The 15,506-nt window shown below is 45.5% G+C and overlaps 1 protein-coding gene across 4 annotated transcripts in view; it reads left to right on the forward strand.

The window, feature by feature from the left end:
- Nucleotides 1-15,506, forward strand: part of TP63 (tumor protein p63) — a 98,205-nt gene that overhangs the window by 75,009 nt on the left and 7,690 nt on the right. For 2 of the 4 annotated variants that reach the window (XM_062499604.1, XM_062499605.1), the window contains 6 exons: nt 4,042-4,228; nt 5,912-6,027; nt 6,218-6,327; nt 6,577-6,713; nt 7,738-7,820; nt 8,773-8,909. In XM_062499604.1, coding sequence (XP_062355588.1) covers nt 4,042-4,228; nt 5,912-6,027; nt 6,218-6,327; nt 6,577-6,713; nt 7,738-7,820; nt 8,773-8,909 — 770 coding nt within the window. Of the gene's footprint in view, nt 1-4,041; nt 4,229-5,911; nt 6,028-6,217; nt 6,328-6,576; nt 6,714-7,737; nt 7,821-8,772; nt 8,910-13,130; nt 13,246-15,506 lie in introns of those variants that run through there. The other 2 variants (XM_062499607.1, XM_062499606.1) reach the window with 2 other exon arrangements.

Genomic DNA, 15,506 nt, shown 5'->3' on the forward strand with positions numbered 1-15,506 from the left:
TTTAAAGGTTTAGAAGCCATAATCCCTCTGCTGGATCAGATGGTAAGACAGATATTAGAGGTAAATTGCAAAAGTACCGTTTGGGGGATTTCACTGCATCAGTTTTGCAGAGGAATTGAATACTCAGTAAAAAGCCATTGTGGCTTGTATTGCATTGAGCACTTACTTTCAGGAGACTGCAGTCCTTTCTAGCAAAAATTCTTCATTTGAGAGTCAAATGTTTTGCTTTTGCCTTTCAACCCTTTGTTGACACACCTTCAGTAGAAGGGGCTTGCTGAGCAGTCAGACAGGTGTTGCCTTATGGTAGCTGGTGTGTGTATTGTGATACTGAATTAGCAGCCAGGGTGCCAAGAGTGGGTAATACAGTCTGCACAGGCAGGTGGGGAGAGCAGAGCTGCAGGCACTGGAATGTTTTATCTTTCCTTTTAAAATTTATTGTTAAGCAAAAAGCTAAATTCATGACAGGCAGCAGTGAAACTGAAGAAAAGTCCAAGCCAAAGCTCTTTCCTCTCCCTCTTGAGCAGATAACACATTTCCAGGCTCAGCTCTTTTGTTTTAAATGGGTTTCAGGTCTGTACTCTGGAAGTGGTGTTGTGTACTCCTCAGGCTGTTGGCACAACCTTTGTTCCTCCTGCTAGATAATGGTTGTCGTCATCTTGTTCACTGATAGACTTGTTTGGTCAAGCACATTTTTTGTATTTGTACTCCTAATTAATCTAGTTTTCCTGCTCAAATGTGTGGAGTAATAGTCATGCTTTGGATTTCTGGGAATTGCTCACATCTTACCCCTCATATGGTGACTGTCAGTTCACAGAAAAATGCTGACCAGGGGGACTGTCATCTCCTGCAGGGTGGGATGGTCTGGGACCACTGAGGAGCATCATTCTGCCAGGAGGTGCTGTGATCCTTGCTTGCAGGCACTGAGCGCACAACCAGCTCCTGCCTCCGGTTTTCTTTCTGAAGCGCCTTTGCTTTGAAATCTATATACAATATCCTGTCTTGCTCTGTGGATATAGCGATTATCACTGATCCAGGACGAAGTCACCATGACCTAGTTCTTGGCATCTATTTATGCCAGTAAATGGCTGTGCATCAGGTTACTCCTGGTTGCAGCAAAGTTGGCTGGGTGGGAAACTCGAGTCCCTCTCTGTCTGACAGCAGGTACCCTGTGGACAGATTTACACCGGTGTTAAATGACTGTCCCTTCAGTGATTACACGCTCCCAGGCGGCTGTGCCTGGGGTAGATGTGAAACAATGGCTCTGTGCCATGTCCCCAAGCCCTGTGCAGTGCCTGTGAGGCTTGAACTCTTGCAATCAGGTGACAGAAAGGCAGCTCAGCCCCTGTTGCCTCTTTTGACTCTGCTGGGCACTGCTCTTTAATTTTCCTGTGTCTCAGAGGCAGAGGTGGGCTACTGGTTACTCTCCTTTCCTGACATGCCAAGTTCAAGCTGTTGGCTGGAACATGCAGCTTTTGAGCCTGTTCTGTGTTTCTTTGTTGGATAGGCTTGTTCATCATAACCCATTAGCTCTTGGCTCTTTGCTCTCTGTGAATTTAGGGTGTGGGTCCAATGTCTTCCTTGCTGGTCGTAGCTAAAGGGTGAATGAAGAGCAGATCCCTTTGCTCCCAGATGGGCTGTGCTGTTTGATCATGAGCCTCCGTACCATGCTGGCTTGGGTACATCTCAATCTTTCTGAAAGCAGTGGATTTTTGTCTTGACACTTTCTTGTAACCCCAGCTTTCTAAGATGTTATGCATAAAACTACAGACAGCACCACGAGTCCTGATCAGTGACTGAGGGTGTCTCTTTCCATTTGTTCAATTCTCCGGAGGCCAGCAGACACTGGACACATTGCCTCCTGGCATGTGCTGTGCCCTCTGTGCACCACTGCTCTTCACTATATTTATGCTTGCATTTCAGCCTATCACCTTTGGGTGCCTAATTTCTTTATGCTTCACTGATGTTAAGGCATCCAAGTGATTAGATGGCTTTTTGAGATTTTTGAGGCTTTCTGTCCTTGAAACCTTCACAGTGCTATGAGCAATCTGATGTGTTAAAGGAAACAATGCTTTGCAGGTTTTCCTTTTTAAATATAAGTAATTATTTTTCTACCTTTTGAGATGAAAAGACAACATGGTGAGCTCATCCTTACCTTCAGTAAGGAATTGCTTTTTAATTAAAAAACAATAAGGAATTTCAGGTTTAAAAGATGTACAATATAAATCACCATCTAGATCTGTTTCGCAACTTTTTTTGTAATTGTTTGGCATGTTCCTTGTTTCTGCGGGCTGGGTAAATCCTTCGTGGGTTTAATCTCTAGCCTGCAGGCACATAAAATGCATTGCACAATTTGGCCTTTGCATTTTAAAGAAGTATTTTTTATTTTAATTTTTTTTTGTATCTTAAATGCCTGTAGCATCTTCTCTGCCACATGGCAGGATGGTGTTGAGTGAGGAGGGAAGGGACTGCCTTGGCTTATGTTTAATCCCTCTTTCCTACTCAGTGTCTCTTGCAAGTTTGGTTTTTCCTATGTTAGCAGTGTGTACACTCTGAAATGCAAATAATCCCTCACTATCACTAGCTAATCCTTTTTCTGCTGCATCATCTGCCACCCGCTCGTGCACATGCTGGCTCTCCCTGTCCCAGTGGGGTCCACGGCCACAGGGTTCTCTTGACCAGCGTGAACCTGCCACTGTGTTTGAACAGCTGGGAACGGGGCTCTATTGGCTCATGCCTGCTAGAGACCTTTCCTTGTGAGGAAACAACCACCTTGGGGCTTTCACTTTTCTTTGTCTGCAAGAACAGAGGACAGGGAGATGGGGAAATGCCGGGAATTCCTGTGGGTTACATTGTTAGAGTTACAGGGAGAGCTCTGCAGTCATGAATGTCTGAATACCAGGAGGAAAATGAAAGCCTCTAGAGTAGGGTTTTGAAAAACCTGCTGTTTTTTGGAACAGCCTTCTACAGTAGGTGAGTCTAGAGAGTCTCCTTCACGTGCGATAGCCAGGAAAATGCATTTAAGTTGTATGATACTGAACCACTTGAGTCTTCCCTTGCCATCCTCCTTGCTAAGCAGATGCCTTTATTTTGGTGAGGGGTTTTGTAAAGAAACCACCAACTTCAGCCTCGATGTCTTGCTGAGTAAAGGTTTCCAGATGTGAACCCACTCCACAAAAAAGCTGCATTAGTTTACTGTTTTAGTGGGGAACATCTTAAGAGAAATCTAATATGCTCCAAATTAGCACAGTGAGTAAGTGCATCTTGTTCTGTTCCAAGTGCTCCTTGCATGGTGACAGCCTCCCTTTGGAGGCAGCTGCTGTGTTATGCTCTAGGTTATGGTCACCATGGGCTGCTCTTTGAGCTGTTCAGCTCTTCTGGCCTTTGAAAAAAAAAATGCTATGGGGTTGGTTTTTTTTACCTCATTTTTGCATTTAATGCTTGGATTTCAGAAGTGAGGGGATTATTATAGCTATGTTCAGTAAATGTAGGAGGTGGTTTTAAGAAGGTGAGTGAAGTGTCAGATATTGTATAACTTCCCAGTTGATCAGAGTCTTGTTTTCAAGTAGTATTCAGTACCAAGTTTCATGTTTTTATTTAATCCCTTTGGAAGAGTAGGAGGGCTTCTTAGAATACAGGATGAAACACTTTTATGTCTGTGGTTTTGAGTGCTTCCAGGATTACAGGATGCTGTGAAAAGAATAGCATCTGTTTTGTTAGGTGGGTAATGGGTGTCCCGTGCTAGAGGGAGTGTGTTCCCAAGAGAAATAAAGGCTTTATTTGTTCAAATAACTGAAGTGCTCTTTATCTGAAGATTTTTGCCTTTGGGAAAGCTAGTATATAGATTTATGCTTTGCTATTTTACAGCCTATAGAGGTCTAGGGGTTCTGTCACTTTTCTGGAAGCACGGCTGTTGTGCAAACAAATGTAGTACCTGTGCAGTGGCTGGTGCTTTGTTACCTGGACAAAGCCATCTCCATATTCCTGGTGTGCCTTCACCCCTAGCTGAGCTCCTGACTCTCTTTTGGTCTGTTCCCCATTCAGTATTCCACCGAACTGAAAAAGCTGTACTGCCAGATCGCCAAGACATGTCCCATCCAGATCAAAGTGATGACCCCACCACCTCAGGGAGCTGTCATCAGGGCTATGCCAGTCTACAAGAAAGCTGAACACGTCACCGAAGTGGTCAAACGCTGCCCAAACCACGAGCTGAGCCGGGAGTTCAACGAGGGTAAGGAGGGCAGTGCTGTGCTGGCAGTCCCTCTGCAGAGCTGCTTGTGATGAGTGGCCACTGAGGGATGTGACGGCAGCTTCAGAGCAAACCTTCTGGAGACAGACCTCCCTGTGACACCCTGGGCAGCTTTTTTATTTCCTGTGCTTGGCAGGAAGGATCGTGCAGTGCTTTATCTGTCCCTGCGCAAGCTCGTCCTTGGGAGGAAAGCACTGAAATAAACCTCACGCCTGCCCAGGTCAGATGGATGTCTGTCCCGTGGCAGCCACTGCCCCTCTGGCAGCCTTTCTTTGCTCTGCTCTTGCTCCTGCAACGAAAAGCAGCTGTTCTTGTGCTCAGGAATGAGCGTCCATGTGGCTGGGACAGGGATCTAGTAACAGGATGCAATATCATCTCCAGTCCTTAATCCATGCCTCAAAGACGGAGGGGCTGTTTATCTCTGGCAGGGTAAAGTCATCAACTGTAGGCAACATTCTTCTACAAGTAACACTCTCAGTTCAGTGTTAGTTTTAATCTTTGATTTCTCCTCATGTTAGTAAGGTAGCAGCTGTCTTTAAAACATCCTTTGGTTTTCTGCAAGCTCATGGGCTGGGTTCCACTTTGCCTTGGCCACTTAAGTTCACATAAGTTCAGATGAGCATCTGTTTTATTCTACATGCATTATTTATCTCCTAATGTAAAAAAATCTGGTTGGTGTCAGTTAGCAGGATGTCTTAGGAGCCTGGACCCCATTGCTGGTTATAGTGCAGCCTGATAGGAAAGCCCCAGAAATTAAGCAAGGACTTGAGAGTGTAAAATAAGAGTGGAGTGAGACAGTTCTTCAAAACAATTTTTTACATTGAGTGTTTTTATGACTGGACTGGATTTATTAAGGTTTGGCACCATTCAGTCGTGGTGTTTTAAGAAAGGAAAATAAACCCCTATAAATTCTTATTCTGAAATAATTATTTCTGTAGAAATAGGCTGTATTTCAAGTAAGAAATGAACAGTTAATGCAGAAAAGAAATTGAGATGAACCCATAGCAGGGTCCTCTCCTCAGAATTTAGTTGTATGTTGTAGGAACACTGAAGAAAATTTGTAGGAAGGAAGCTTTTAATTATTGGAAAGTGGCCCAGGAAACAAGAAGATCATGTTCCCTTCTAATGCTGCTGTAAGCAAGCATGATTTTTCAAGCTGACCATTAATTGAATGCATGTTTCTCTTACTCCTTGAATCTTGTTTTTTAGGGCTCAAGACTGATGGAAGGGAGCAGAAGAGGGCTAGCAATTGATGGGGAGAAGAATAGGAATTGAAACTTGAAGGAATTTACATTGTATATGCATTGGAGGGAGGAAAATAAAGGCTTTCAGCTGGTGCAAAAATCCAGCAGGAGTTATCTGCTGGAAGAACTATGAAGTTGCCATTCAGTTCACATTTGGCCTCACTTAGTCTGGGGTCATGGGAAGCCCTTGTTCAGGTTTAGCCACAGGTGGTCATAGTGAACTTGAGAAAGCTGGTGTTGCCTTTGGTTTCTGGCAGCAGGGATCTTGGGAAGGGGTGCTTCAATGGCTGGGAGGCACCTGTGTGTGCTCTGATGGACCTCTGGGGCCATGTGCATCTCCCTTGATGGCAGACCTTGCCACCCTGTGCATGACCTTACTTCACTGAATAGTCTCTTGTTTTTTCCCTCTTTTCCCTTGCAGGACAGATTGCACCTCCCAGCCACCTGATTAGAGTGGAAGGGAACAGCCATGCCCAGTATGTAGAAGACCCCATCACTGGGAGGCAGAGTGTGCTGGTCCCCTACGAGCCACCCCAGGTATGTTGTGAGCCACCCTCCTTACCCCTTGAGAGCAGGGGTTCTTAATTTCTTTTAAGGAAGCTTTGTAGTGGGGGACTATTTCATGCTGGTCCAATTGCAGCCCAGCTTGGGATATATGAGGAGAGCTTGGGAAAAGCAGAGCTTTCCATCCACCACTTCTTCTGCTCGTTGCCTTTGTCTCACCCAGGTCGGTACTGAATTCACTACGGTCCTGTACAACTTCATGTGCAACAGCAGCTGTGTTGGAGGGATGAACCGCCGCCCAATCCTTATCATTGTGACCCTGGAAACCAGAGAGTAAGTTGTGCATCACGAGTGTAACTCTTCTGGCTGCTCTTCCCCTTAGGGCAGTATCCCATATCCTTAGGAACAGCTTAATTCAAGGGGCTATAGGACATTTCTTAGATCTTTGCGGGTGGGAGTTGCCCAGCACCTGGGAAATCCAGACTGGGAAGTGGAAGGTGCACAGTGTGGTGTGAAGTTGAGGGGAGCTGCTGGCCTGTATCCAAGATGCCAGCTGATATTTGTCCTCACCTCTCTTCCCAGTGGGCAAGTCTTGGGCCGCCGATGTTTCGAAGCCCGTATTTGTGCTTGCCCAGGCAGAGACCGCAAGGCAGACGAGGACAGCATCCGCAAGCAGCAAGTGTCTGACAGCACAAAGAATGGTGATGGTACGAAGCGCCGTAAGTAGCTGGCAGAGCTGGGCAGATCGCAGATGGGGCTCTCTGGGTGCTTGTGCCACAGGGACAGAGTGCTTCTGTGCCTGGGCTTGGAGGCAGGAGGGCATTAGTCTGTACTCCCAGGGTGAATTAGCCTAAAAATTGAGCTGGAGTTCACAAAGCATTGTTTGACAGTGTGGGTTTGTGGGCTCCCTTGCAGCATTGCTGGTGTTAGATTAGCCCTGCCATTGGTGGGTGGAGGGGGTGTTTATTTGCCACCTTCCAATTGTATGTCTGGAACTCTAACCCTTTGAACTTCTACTACTTGCTTGGGGTCATGCTGTTATTCCTTGCTTCATCTAGCCAGTGTTCTGTGCTGTGGCAGGTGTCTTCCAGCCACAGGGATCTAGACTCAGGCTGCACACAAACCCTGCTGTGCATCAGAGACACCCTGGCAAGCAGCCTCTCTGTGCTCTGAAGAGAGCCAAGTCCTCAGTGGACATTCAGGTGGAAATCCACCTTTGGTTTTCCCTGCACTCAATGAAGGCAGCAGGCTGAGCAGCAGGGCACAGGTTATGACGGGAGGCAGACTGCAGTGGGGCTTTTTCTCACTGAGTTCTGCTCCCTGCCAGTGGTCTCACCTTCATGGATCACTGATTCACCAATAACTTGTGAGCCCTGTAATACCAAAACTTTCTGTAACTTTCCTGTAAAGAGTCGGTGCTTGTTCTAAGTGTGGCTTGCCAGGGTTTGGTCATATATCCAGTGTTCCTTGGCTGAAGTGTTTCCCCAGGTGACATGGCCAGGCAGCATCTGCAGCCATGTCTGCCTGAAGGAGCCAGAAACTGCAATGATGGTTCTGGAGTGGCTCAGGCAAAGATCCCTTCAGATCACTAAAGATCTGAGCTGGTCATGCACACTTCATTTCTCTTTTGTATCTCTCTTGTCTTTTTCTTCTTTGTATGCTTCTCCCCTCCCTCCCTCCCCTCATTTCTTTTTTTTTTTTTTTTTTTTTAATAATGGGATGCCTTTGGGGTTTCTCTTCCAGCTTTTCGACAAGGAACTCATGGCATACAGATGACATCTATCAAAAAGAGACGTTCCCCAGATGATGAGCTCTTGTACTTGCCAGTGAGTTCTCTTTATCTTTTAATTTACCCTATGTTTAGGATCTTTGGTGACTCAAGGCTCACCTATGCTTCAGAGGAAGCTGAGGAAGGAGTTGGGGTGAAAGAATTATTTTTTTTTCTTTAATCCCGTGAGCTACTAATCTTAAATGCATATTCCAAGTAAAAAATACTAAAAACCCTAATAGGTGCTAAGAATGGCTTAGGCAAGGCACATGAGACTATCCCAAGGGATCTCTCTGTCCTGGTAAAAACATTGTCTCTAAGATCTAACTAGGTTTCCTCCTCTGTAATTTCTGGGTCTCTAGCACATGACCTTTCTCTAGAAAATTGGGTGTTGTCTTACTTGATAGGTCGATGCTTCCGTGGCTTTTATGTGTATTGCAATTGTAATTCTGTGTCAGAAATGAAATATGCCGTATTAAGTAGACTTGGAAAGGGCAAGAAATATCTCTAATTGGCCATTTAGCTCCTTCCCATGAGGCATGTTTAGCTGGATAAATCACAAATCATGGTGTACTTGAAGGAGAAGGGAGAGCCAAGCCCAACTCCCAAATTTCCATGCTCTCTTTTGTGAAGGCATGTAAGATTCAGCACCAGATCCGCTTGCATCTGAGGCAAGTAAAGACATTTTCTGTCTCAATAGGTTGGATCAGAATGTTGCTTTTGGCTAGCACAGATTCACACTGAGCCATATGACAATCCCAAGATGTTCATCAGCCCACAGTGTGAGATTGTCACTCTTTAGCATTATTTGCTGCACCTCTAGAACAAGGCTTAGCAGTTTTATTGTGTGAGCATCATGTGTAAACAGCATATTTGCATCCTGCTCTGATTTAGATAATGTCAGGTAAAAAAAAAAAACATTGGAAGGTGACTATCAGTAAGGTCTATAAATGCAGTCCTTTAAAGCTTTTCTTTCCCCCCCAACCCCCTTTCCTTTTCTTATGATGCAGGTGAGGGGACGGGAGACGTACGAGATGCTCCTGAAGATCAAGGAGTCTCTGGAGCTGATGCAGTACCTTCCCCAGCACACGATTGAGACCTACCGGCAGCAGCAGCAGCAGCAGCACCAGCACTTGCTCCAGAAGCAGTGAGTACCAGTGTGCTTGCAGTGTCAGTGCAGTGGGGACAGTGGGAAAGAGAGGAGACAGACACAGAAGGCTTCTACACTGTTGTTCACGGGGACACAAGGCTCAATTGAGGGCCAAGCAGTGGGAGAGAGCAGTCCTCCTTCCCCAAGTGCACATCCTGACTCTAGTCTTTCATCCCACATATTCCAGCTTTTGGCCTTAGAGGGTGAATGAGGATGGGCTCAGTGCCTCATTTCTGACTTCCAGCCAGAGCCCAAGGCACGGCACAGTGAGGCAGAGCCATTGACAGCCTGCGGTCAGAAACCCTGCTGCATGTGCCCATCCCAGCTGGGGAGCACAGGCTGGGTGCACTCCTCTCCCATCACTCCATGGGACTGGTAGCAAACATGGAACCATCTCCAGTGCCTTCTGTAGGGTATTTGTCTGACCATCTTGCTAAGAGTGTGTAGAGCTGGGGCTGTGAGCATGAGCTCAGCTGGGTGCTTGGACCCCATTGCGGTGTGTTTCTCGTGCGTTGCAGGGCTGGTGTCTCAGTGGTACGAGAGTACTTCAGGTCGTTCAGCTATAAAGCAGGCAGCTGGAAGTAGAGTGCGAAGTTGAAACACAAAGAATTTCCTTTGTGATTAGTGGGTGCTTCAAAGAAAGATTCTATACACACTTTTAAAATATTGTCAAAAACTGCACTTGGCCAGATGACTTTTCACATTGCTCATGAGAAATTTTCCATCCTTTCTGAACTCAGCTGACAGGGCTGCACTGGGATTGCTCTGGGTGCTGTAAGTGTAAGGATGTAAGAAAAGCCGAATAGGTGTCTGGGTTCCCAAAGCTCTGCAGTCAGAGGCTTGGGCAGAGCATGACTTCCCAGACGGGCTGTAAGCAGTATCATTCATGGACATGGCTTCACCTGCTGTCAGGGGACAGAAAATAGCCCTGGGCTGTATGTGGCTGCCAGCGGTAGTGCTTCAGATCCCGTGCGTTCCTGCTGGGAAGCTCTCACGTCAGGAGGCTGTGGATATAACTCATTCCTCTACAGAGGTTAGCATGGGGCCAAGGCACCACATAGGTCCCACTTGAGCCTGTATGGATTTATTTCAGTGCCTTGGCCTTGTCTCAGGACTTCTGCAATACCACAGCTTTCTGCCAGATCTCTGCATGTGTTCTCTTTTTGACCTGTGTGTTTTTAGTGTCAGCTGGAGTCTTGTGGAGGTGTGAAAAAAGCCTTCTGCCAAAATGTCTGGAGCATCCAGGGGCTATGGACTCTTCTTGGGGCACTTAAAAATCTCATTATTATTATTTACTCTTATCAGTCATTTGCACTGTTTGTATATACTACAGCTTGTATTTACTAGCTCCTAGGCATTGTGGCCTTTATGTGCTCTGCTGCTTGTCTTCAAAGCTTCACCTGAACCACAGCATTTCAGCTGAGAAATAGTTTTGTAAGCAGAAATGGACAGCAGCAGATGACAGCTTTCCCTTGGTGCTGACAGTTGGCTTTGCCATAATTACTTTTTTTAATTCTTTCTTTATCAGTAGGCTGAGTTCCTGGCAAATGAGGTAGGTATTTGTGTTACCTTTAAGACCAGCATGTAGAAGTCCAGCCATTTAATTTAATGAAACTCCTTTTGGCATGTCTCCTGGCACTTGTCCAGTTATGTACTCGTTTTTCTTATTTGCTGAGTGTGCTCACATGCAGGAGAGAAAGATTAAGAGCTTTTAAGGGTGCCAGGAGTGTGGAGAAAAATAACTTTCAGTGTTTGTCCAGAGCTGCTGCAGTTGTCTCTGCTGGCAGCCTGGGATCAAGCAGGGTCCTCTGTGCTGAAATGTATATGCAGGCAACGGTTTCTTAGGTACACTTTGGGTTTTACTGCTTTTTCCTCAATAATCAACTGTATGACTTAATATCTGTAGGAATGCATACAGGGCAAAAGGATGTTTAGGCTGAAAAGACTAAGATGCAGTTGCACCCCAAAAAAGGAGCTTCAGGTCTCAATGTGAGAATGAGGAGAGCAGCTGCTTTGTAGGGAATGGTTTGGATAAGAGCAGCCTTGCATGTGAGCAGGTTGCTGGGAGATGTCTTGCTACTGCTTCCTTGTCAGACTGGCCAAACTCAGGAGCACAGGGACTCCTTTTTGAATCTGTTCTGACCTTTCACTTTGTGTGCGGGGATATACTTTAAAATGTTGGTCCCAGTTCACCTTTAGTTCAATGCACATGTGAGAAGTGGGAGCCGGGAAAGTGTGTATGCCGTGACCAAGGTGGAATGTGTTGGAAGCTGTAGGTCCCAGCAGGGCTCTATGGGAATAGAAAGTTTGCAAGTTATCTTTGGCTATTCCTTTTCAAAATGGAGCAGCATCCGCATGTGCTCTAGAGTCTCACCTTGGTGGAAGAACTGCTGGATTTTTCAGTTTACTTTTCAGGGTAGTGGTTAACATAGAAAAACTATCTAGGTGTGTGGAAAGAGTTTTCCCTGTCACTCCTACATGGAAAGCTTCATCTTCTTTGAAGAGTAGGAAAAGCAAGATTGAGATGATTGTGATGAAAGGTAGTTTTAAAAATATGAATCAGTCATTTTGGAAGGTGTATAATGACTCTGGTGCACATACAGACCAGCATTGCATTTGACAGGCCAGCAGATGCAGCTATCTGACTGTTCTGGAATAGAAAGGACAAATCTGGTGACAATTAAAATTCTTGTATCCCACTAGATGACCAAAATACTGCAATGCTCTACATTGTGCTGGACCACAATATTTCTCTGTCTCATCTCCTCTCTTTGCTTGCTCCTTTGTGCATGGTTTTCTTCTATTTACTGTTATGCCAAATACCTTCATGATCATAGGTGGGAAGCTGTTGGGTTTTTTTCTTTCCATTTCTGTTCTTCCTTTTTCACTGTCATATACTGAGGCCCATACTTGAACTGCAGCACATGTTTGTTTAGAAGAGTTCATAGTCTGCTACCATTTGTGTGAAACTTAGATTTGCCAGATGATTACTACTGCAAGAGATATCAGAGGTGGCCCATGCTTTGGGGAGGGAATGTTTCCTCATTACCCTGCTGTGAAATATGTTTACCATCAATATTCCCAGGGAGCTACCTGTACAGTCCTTAAGGTTTTTCACTAGAAAACACTTTTTCATGTGGTGGATTTCACTCTGCTGTGCAGTTTCCTGCAGCAGAGAATCACCGAATATTTCAAGTTGGAAGGGATACATAAAGTGCATAAGGAACACCAATACAAACTCCTGTGTTTGAAGGGTTTTCACAAAGAGGGCTCTTACATCCAAGTAGGATTGTGTACCCTAGCAAACACTTCTTTTCTATCAGCAGGGCTGCAGCAACAAGCCCAGTGTCTGCCATTCAGTCTAGTGAGCAGCCCAACTCGTTATCCAAATGAGAAGGAATTAACCTCATTAGTGAGCCGTGACAGAGCTGAGCTATCCAATGCCTTGAGTGCTCCAGCTGAGCTGTGAGCTGCAAGAATCCCAGTGCCTGCTGTTGTGGGAAGGGGGCTGGTGGGGGTGGTGTTCTTTGTGCCTTCACCTCATTAATCTTGCTTTTGGTGTGGAAGCTAACCGTGGATTTTTGCATGGTTTGGTTTGGTTTTGTAGTGCTGTGCTTGCACGTGAACTCCAGGCACCAGGATTGTGTTCTCACTATAGAACGGCCAAGATGAAAGGAGCCAAGTAGAAGTGCTTTGTGGGCTCTGAGGATATGATGCCCTCAGCGTCAACTGGTGGCCCCAGGGACCCCTCAGCTTTTCCAAGGGGAATAGTTGTGCTGTAATCACTATGGCCAATAGGCACTGTTCTCCCTCTCTAGCACCAGCTTCTTGTTTTTAAGTGATTTGAGTTAAAAATTGACGCAATGGAAGCTGCTACTCCTTTTTCCCTTTGGTTGAATGCTTTTGTTCCTCCTCTGTTTGTCACTGGAAACATTATCAGGGCCTTATTTGTACCCATGAGACCGGGACAGAGTCCGATTTCTCTATCAACTGGTTGTTTTCCCTTCCTTGCCAAGCACTCACTTGTGCCTGGGGCTTTCCAGCTTCCTAAATCTCCCTGTTACATACCCTCACTGTAGGTGCTAAGACATCTGCTTTTTCCCTTTTCGAAAACCCATACTGTGATCATGAAGGTGAAAAGTGACTGTTTCTCTCTTGGTAGCTGACAAAGGGTCCTGTACATTCATATTTTTCTTTTCTCTGGTTCCTTCTTTACAGTCTCCTTTCGGCCTGCTTCAGGAGTGAACTCATGGACTCAAGGAGAGACCCTCCCAAACAGACTGATGCCATCCTTAAACATTCCAGCTCCCCAAACCCATCAATATATCCATAAACTGAGATGGCAGGGTCACTTTGCCCAGCTGGCAGGACTAGGAACAGTGGGGCAAATACACAGCCTGATAGCAGCAGAGTGAATAGTGAGAGTAAACTTCTGAAGGGACTCAAACTTTGCAAAAACAACAGGCACTTCTACAGACCTCTTAGCTGTAGCCCATAGCATTGTGAGGTCGGGAACCATGATGTCGTCTGTCTTGGTGTAACTTTTTTTTTCCTGTTTTTGTAAAGTGTTGATACTCTTCCTTCTTACTTCTGTATTTGTGAAACTTGGCAGGGTTTCTCTGAGCAGGTCTCAATTTTAAAATGCCTTTTGTCTTGCTTAAGTTAAAAAATGTGTTCGTGGACTTGGGGGACAGAAGCAAAGGATGTATGTTTAAATGGTCTGTGATAATCAGTTTGGTCTGTTTTAGTGCTGGTCATGCACTAATAGTGTAAGTGCTGATGTATTTGTACTGCTGGACAGGGAGAGGTAGTAATTGTATCAACTGGCACTACTAAGAAATCAGATTTTTTTTTTTTTCTGTAGTAATGCCCTCGACTTTGGCATCATGAATTGCTTCCACTTATTTCCAACCTTAAAGGGTACATCAAAATTCTAAGGCAGGCTGTGTGACTTTGACTTTGCACCAGCACTGCTGACATTGATCCAGCTTTACTGAACTTAGGGAATTTCTCCCAACTCTGTGGGCTCAATCCACGTGGTGGGCTGAACTGCACAAGTTGAATGTGTGGTAGAGTTGTAACAATATCCATGTATGCCCAGTGTCTCTGTCCCTTTGCAGCTCAGGGTGTAAAGGGTAGAGTGTCCAAAACTGTGTGCCTGACCTGCCAAGAGGGGTTGGAGCTTGCCCCTTTCCTTACAGATGTTCAGAAGTTATTAGATGGTGCCTTAGCATTTTCATCAATCCTACTATCTTTTGCCCCATCTCTCCTCGTGGTTCAGAGGAAAGCAGTGCCATCTCACCTTGCAGTTGACTCAGCCAAGTGGCCTCAGGCCAAGTCCACCTCACCTACTAATCCTGCAGCCAGAGGGCCTTGCTAATTGTGTCTATGAACTGTAAATGCAGCCCAGACATAGGATTGTTTGGTATTGTTTTCTGTTCTTCCAGTGAGGATTTATTCCTGGATTTTTGCATTGTCAGCTTTTAGATGGCAATGTGGAAGTACTGTGGCAGGGAAATACTGATCTCTGTCTAGAGCACTGCTCCTGAGCCTGTCCACCAGTAAGTTTGGGGAGGGAACCTACCAGAAGGTAGAAGGCATCCACAGCCTGCACTAGAAGATTCCAGTTCATCATTTGGTGTGGCCTTTAGGACATGCCTTGCACTGTAATAGGCAATACAGCATCTCGGACTTCCACTAAACAAGAATGGAAATTATTTGGATCCTATTGTTTTCTGGAAAGCCTTTCTGATTTGTCCCACTTTGCTATAAGAGGATGATGATTGTGATGCTGATTTAGTGGTGACTTGATTTGCTTTCCAACTACCAGGTGGTTATATTAGAAGGTGCTATTTTTTTTCTTTTATCAAATACCTGGAGCTGAAAGAAATTGGAGATGCTTTGTAGTCTGTCCTCTGCAGATAAAATGAAAACTTTTTCCCAGCTGTCTTTTCATTGCTTCTTTGCCATGTCTGTGTCTTCAGGAAAGTATAAGCCTTTTCCTTTCAAGGAATAACCAAGTGGACTAATTGGGCCTTATCAGGTAGTCAAGTTATATCAGTCTATGTCAGCTACTTGATATATATCCACTCCCTGTATTACAGCCCCATTTCCTGGAGAGCAGATTGCATCCATGGCCTGCCTTGAGAAATTCCCGTACCTGAAATCTAAGGGGAGTCATTATTGCCACCCCTGTCCCTGTGCTGTAGTTCCTGTCTGCCCAGTAACTACTGAGCTCCTTCTTTCCATGTTCCCAGTGAGGTACCAAGCCTTCAAACCCCTGGACTGATTGAAGAGATGCACTATTGTTTGCTTTAGAATAGCAGCAGTTTGGGATGTGAGGAGCAAGGGCATCTCTGCTTTTTAGCATCCTGCTGCTTCATGGGCCTTCAAAGCAGGTGAATGAAACTGAGCATCATCTGTGCCACCTGTGTGCTGTTACTAGACCACATCAGTGACACCCAGTGTTATGCAGCCCTGTGGGAAACCTTGCTTTAAAAACCATTGTCTGTGAGCACAGTGGCCTTGTGTGAACCTGGGATGTGATCCTTGGTGCTGCTTCTGAGAGGGAGGGCAGACACAGAATTTGACAGC

Source organism: Cinclus cinclus, chromosome 10, assembly GCF_963662255.1.
Source record: "Cinclus cinclus chromosome 10, bCinCin1.1, whole genome shotgun sequence".
NCBI classification, from domain to species: domain Eukaryota; kingdom Metazoa; phylum Chordata; class Aves; order Passeriformes; family Cinclidae; genus Cinclus; species Cinclus cinclus.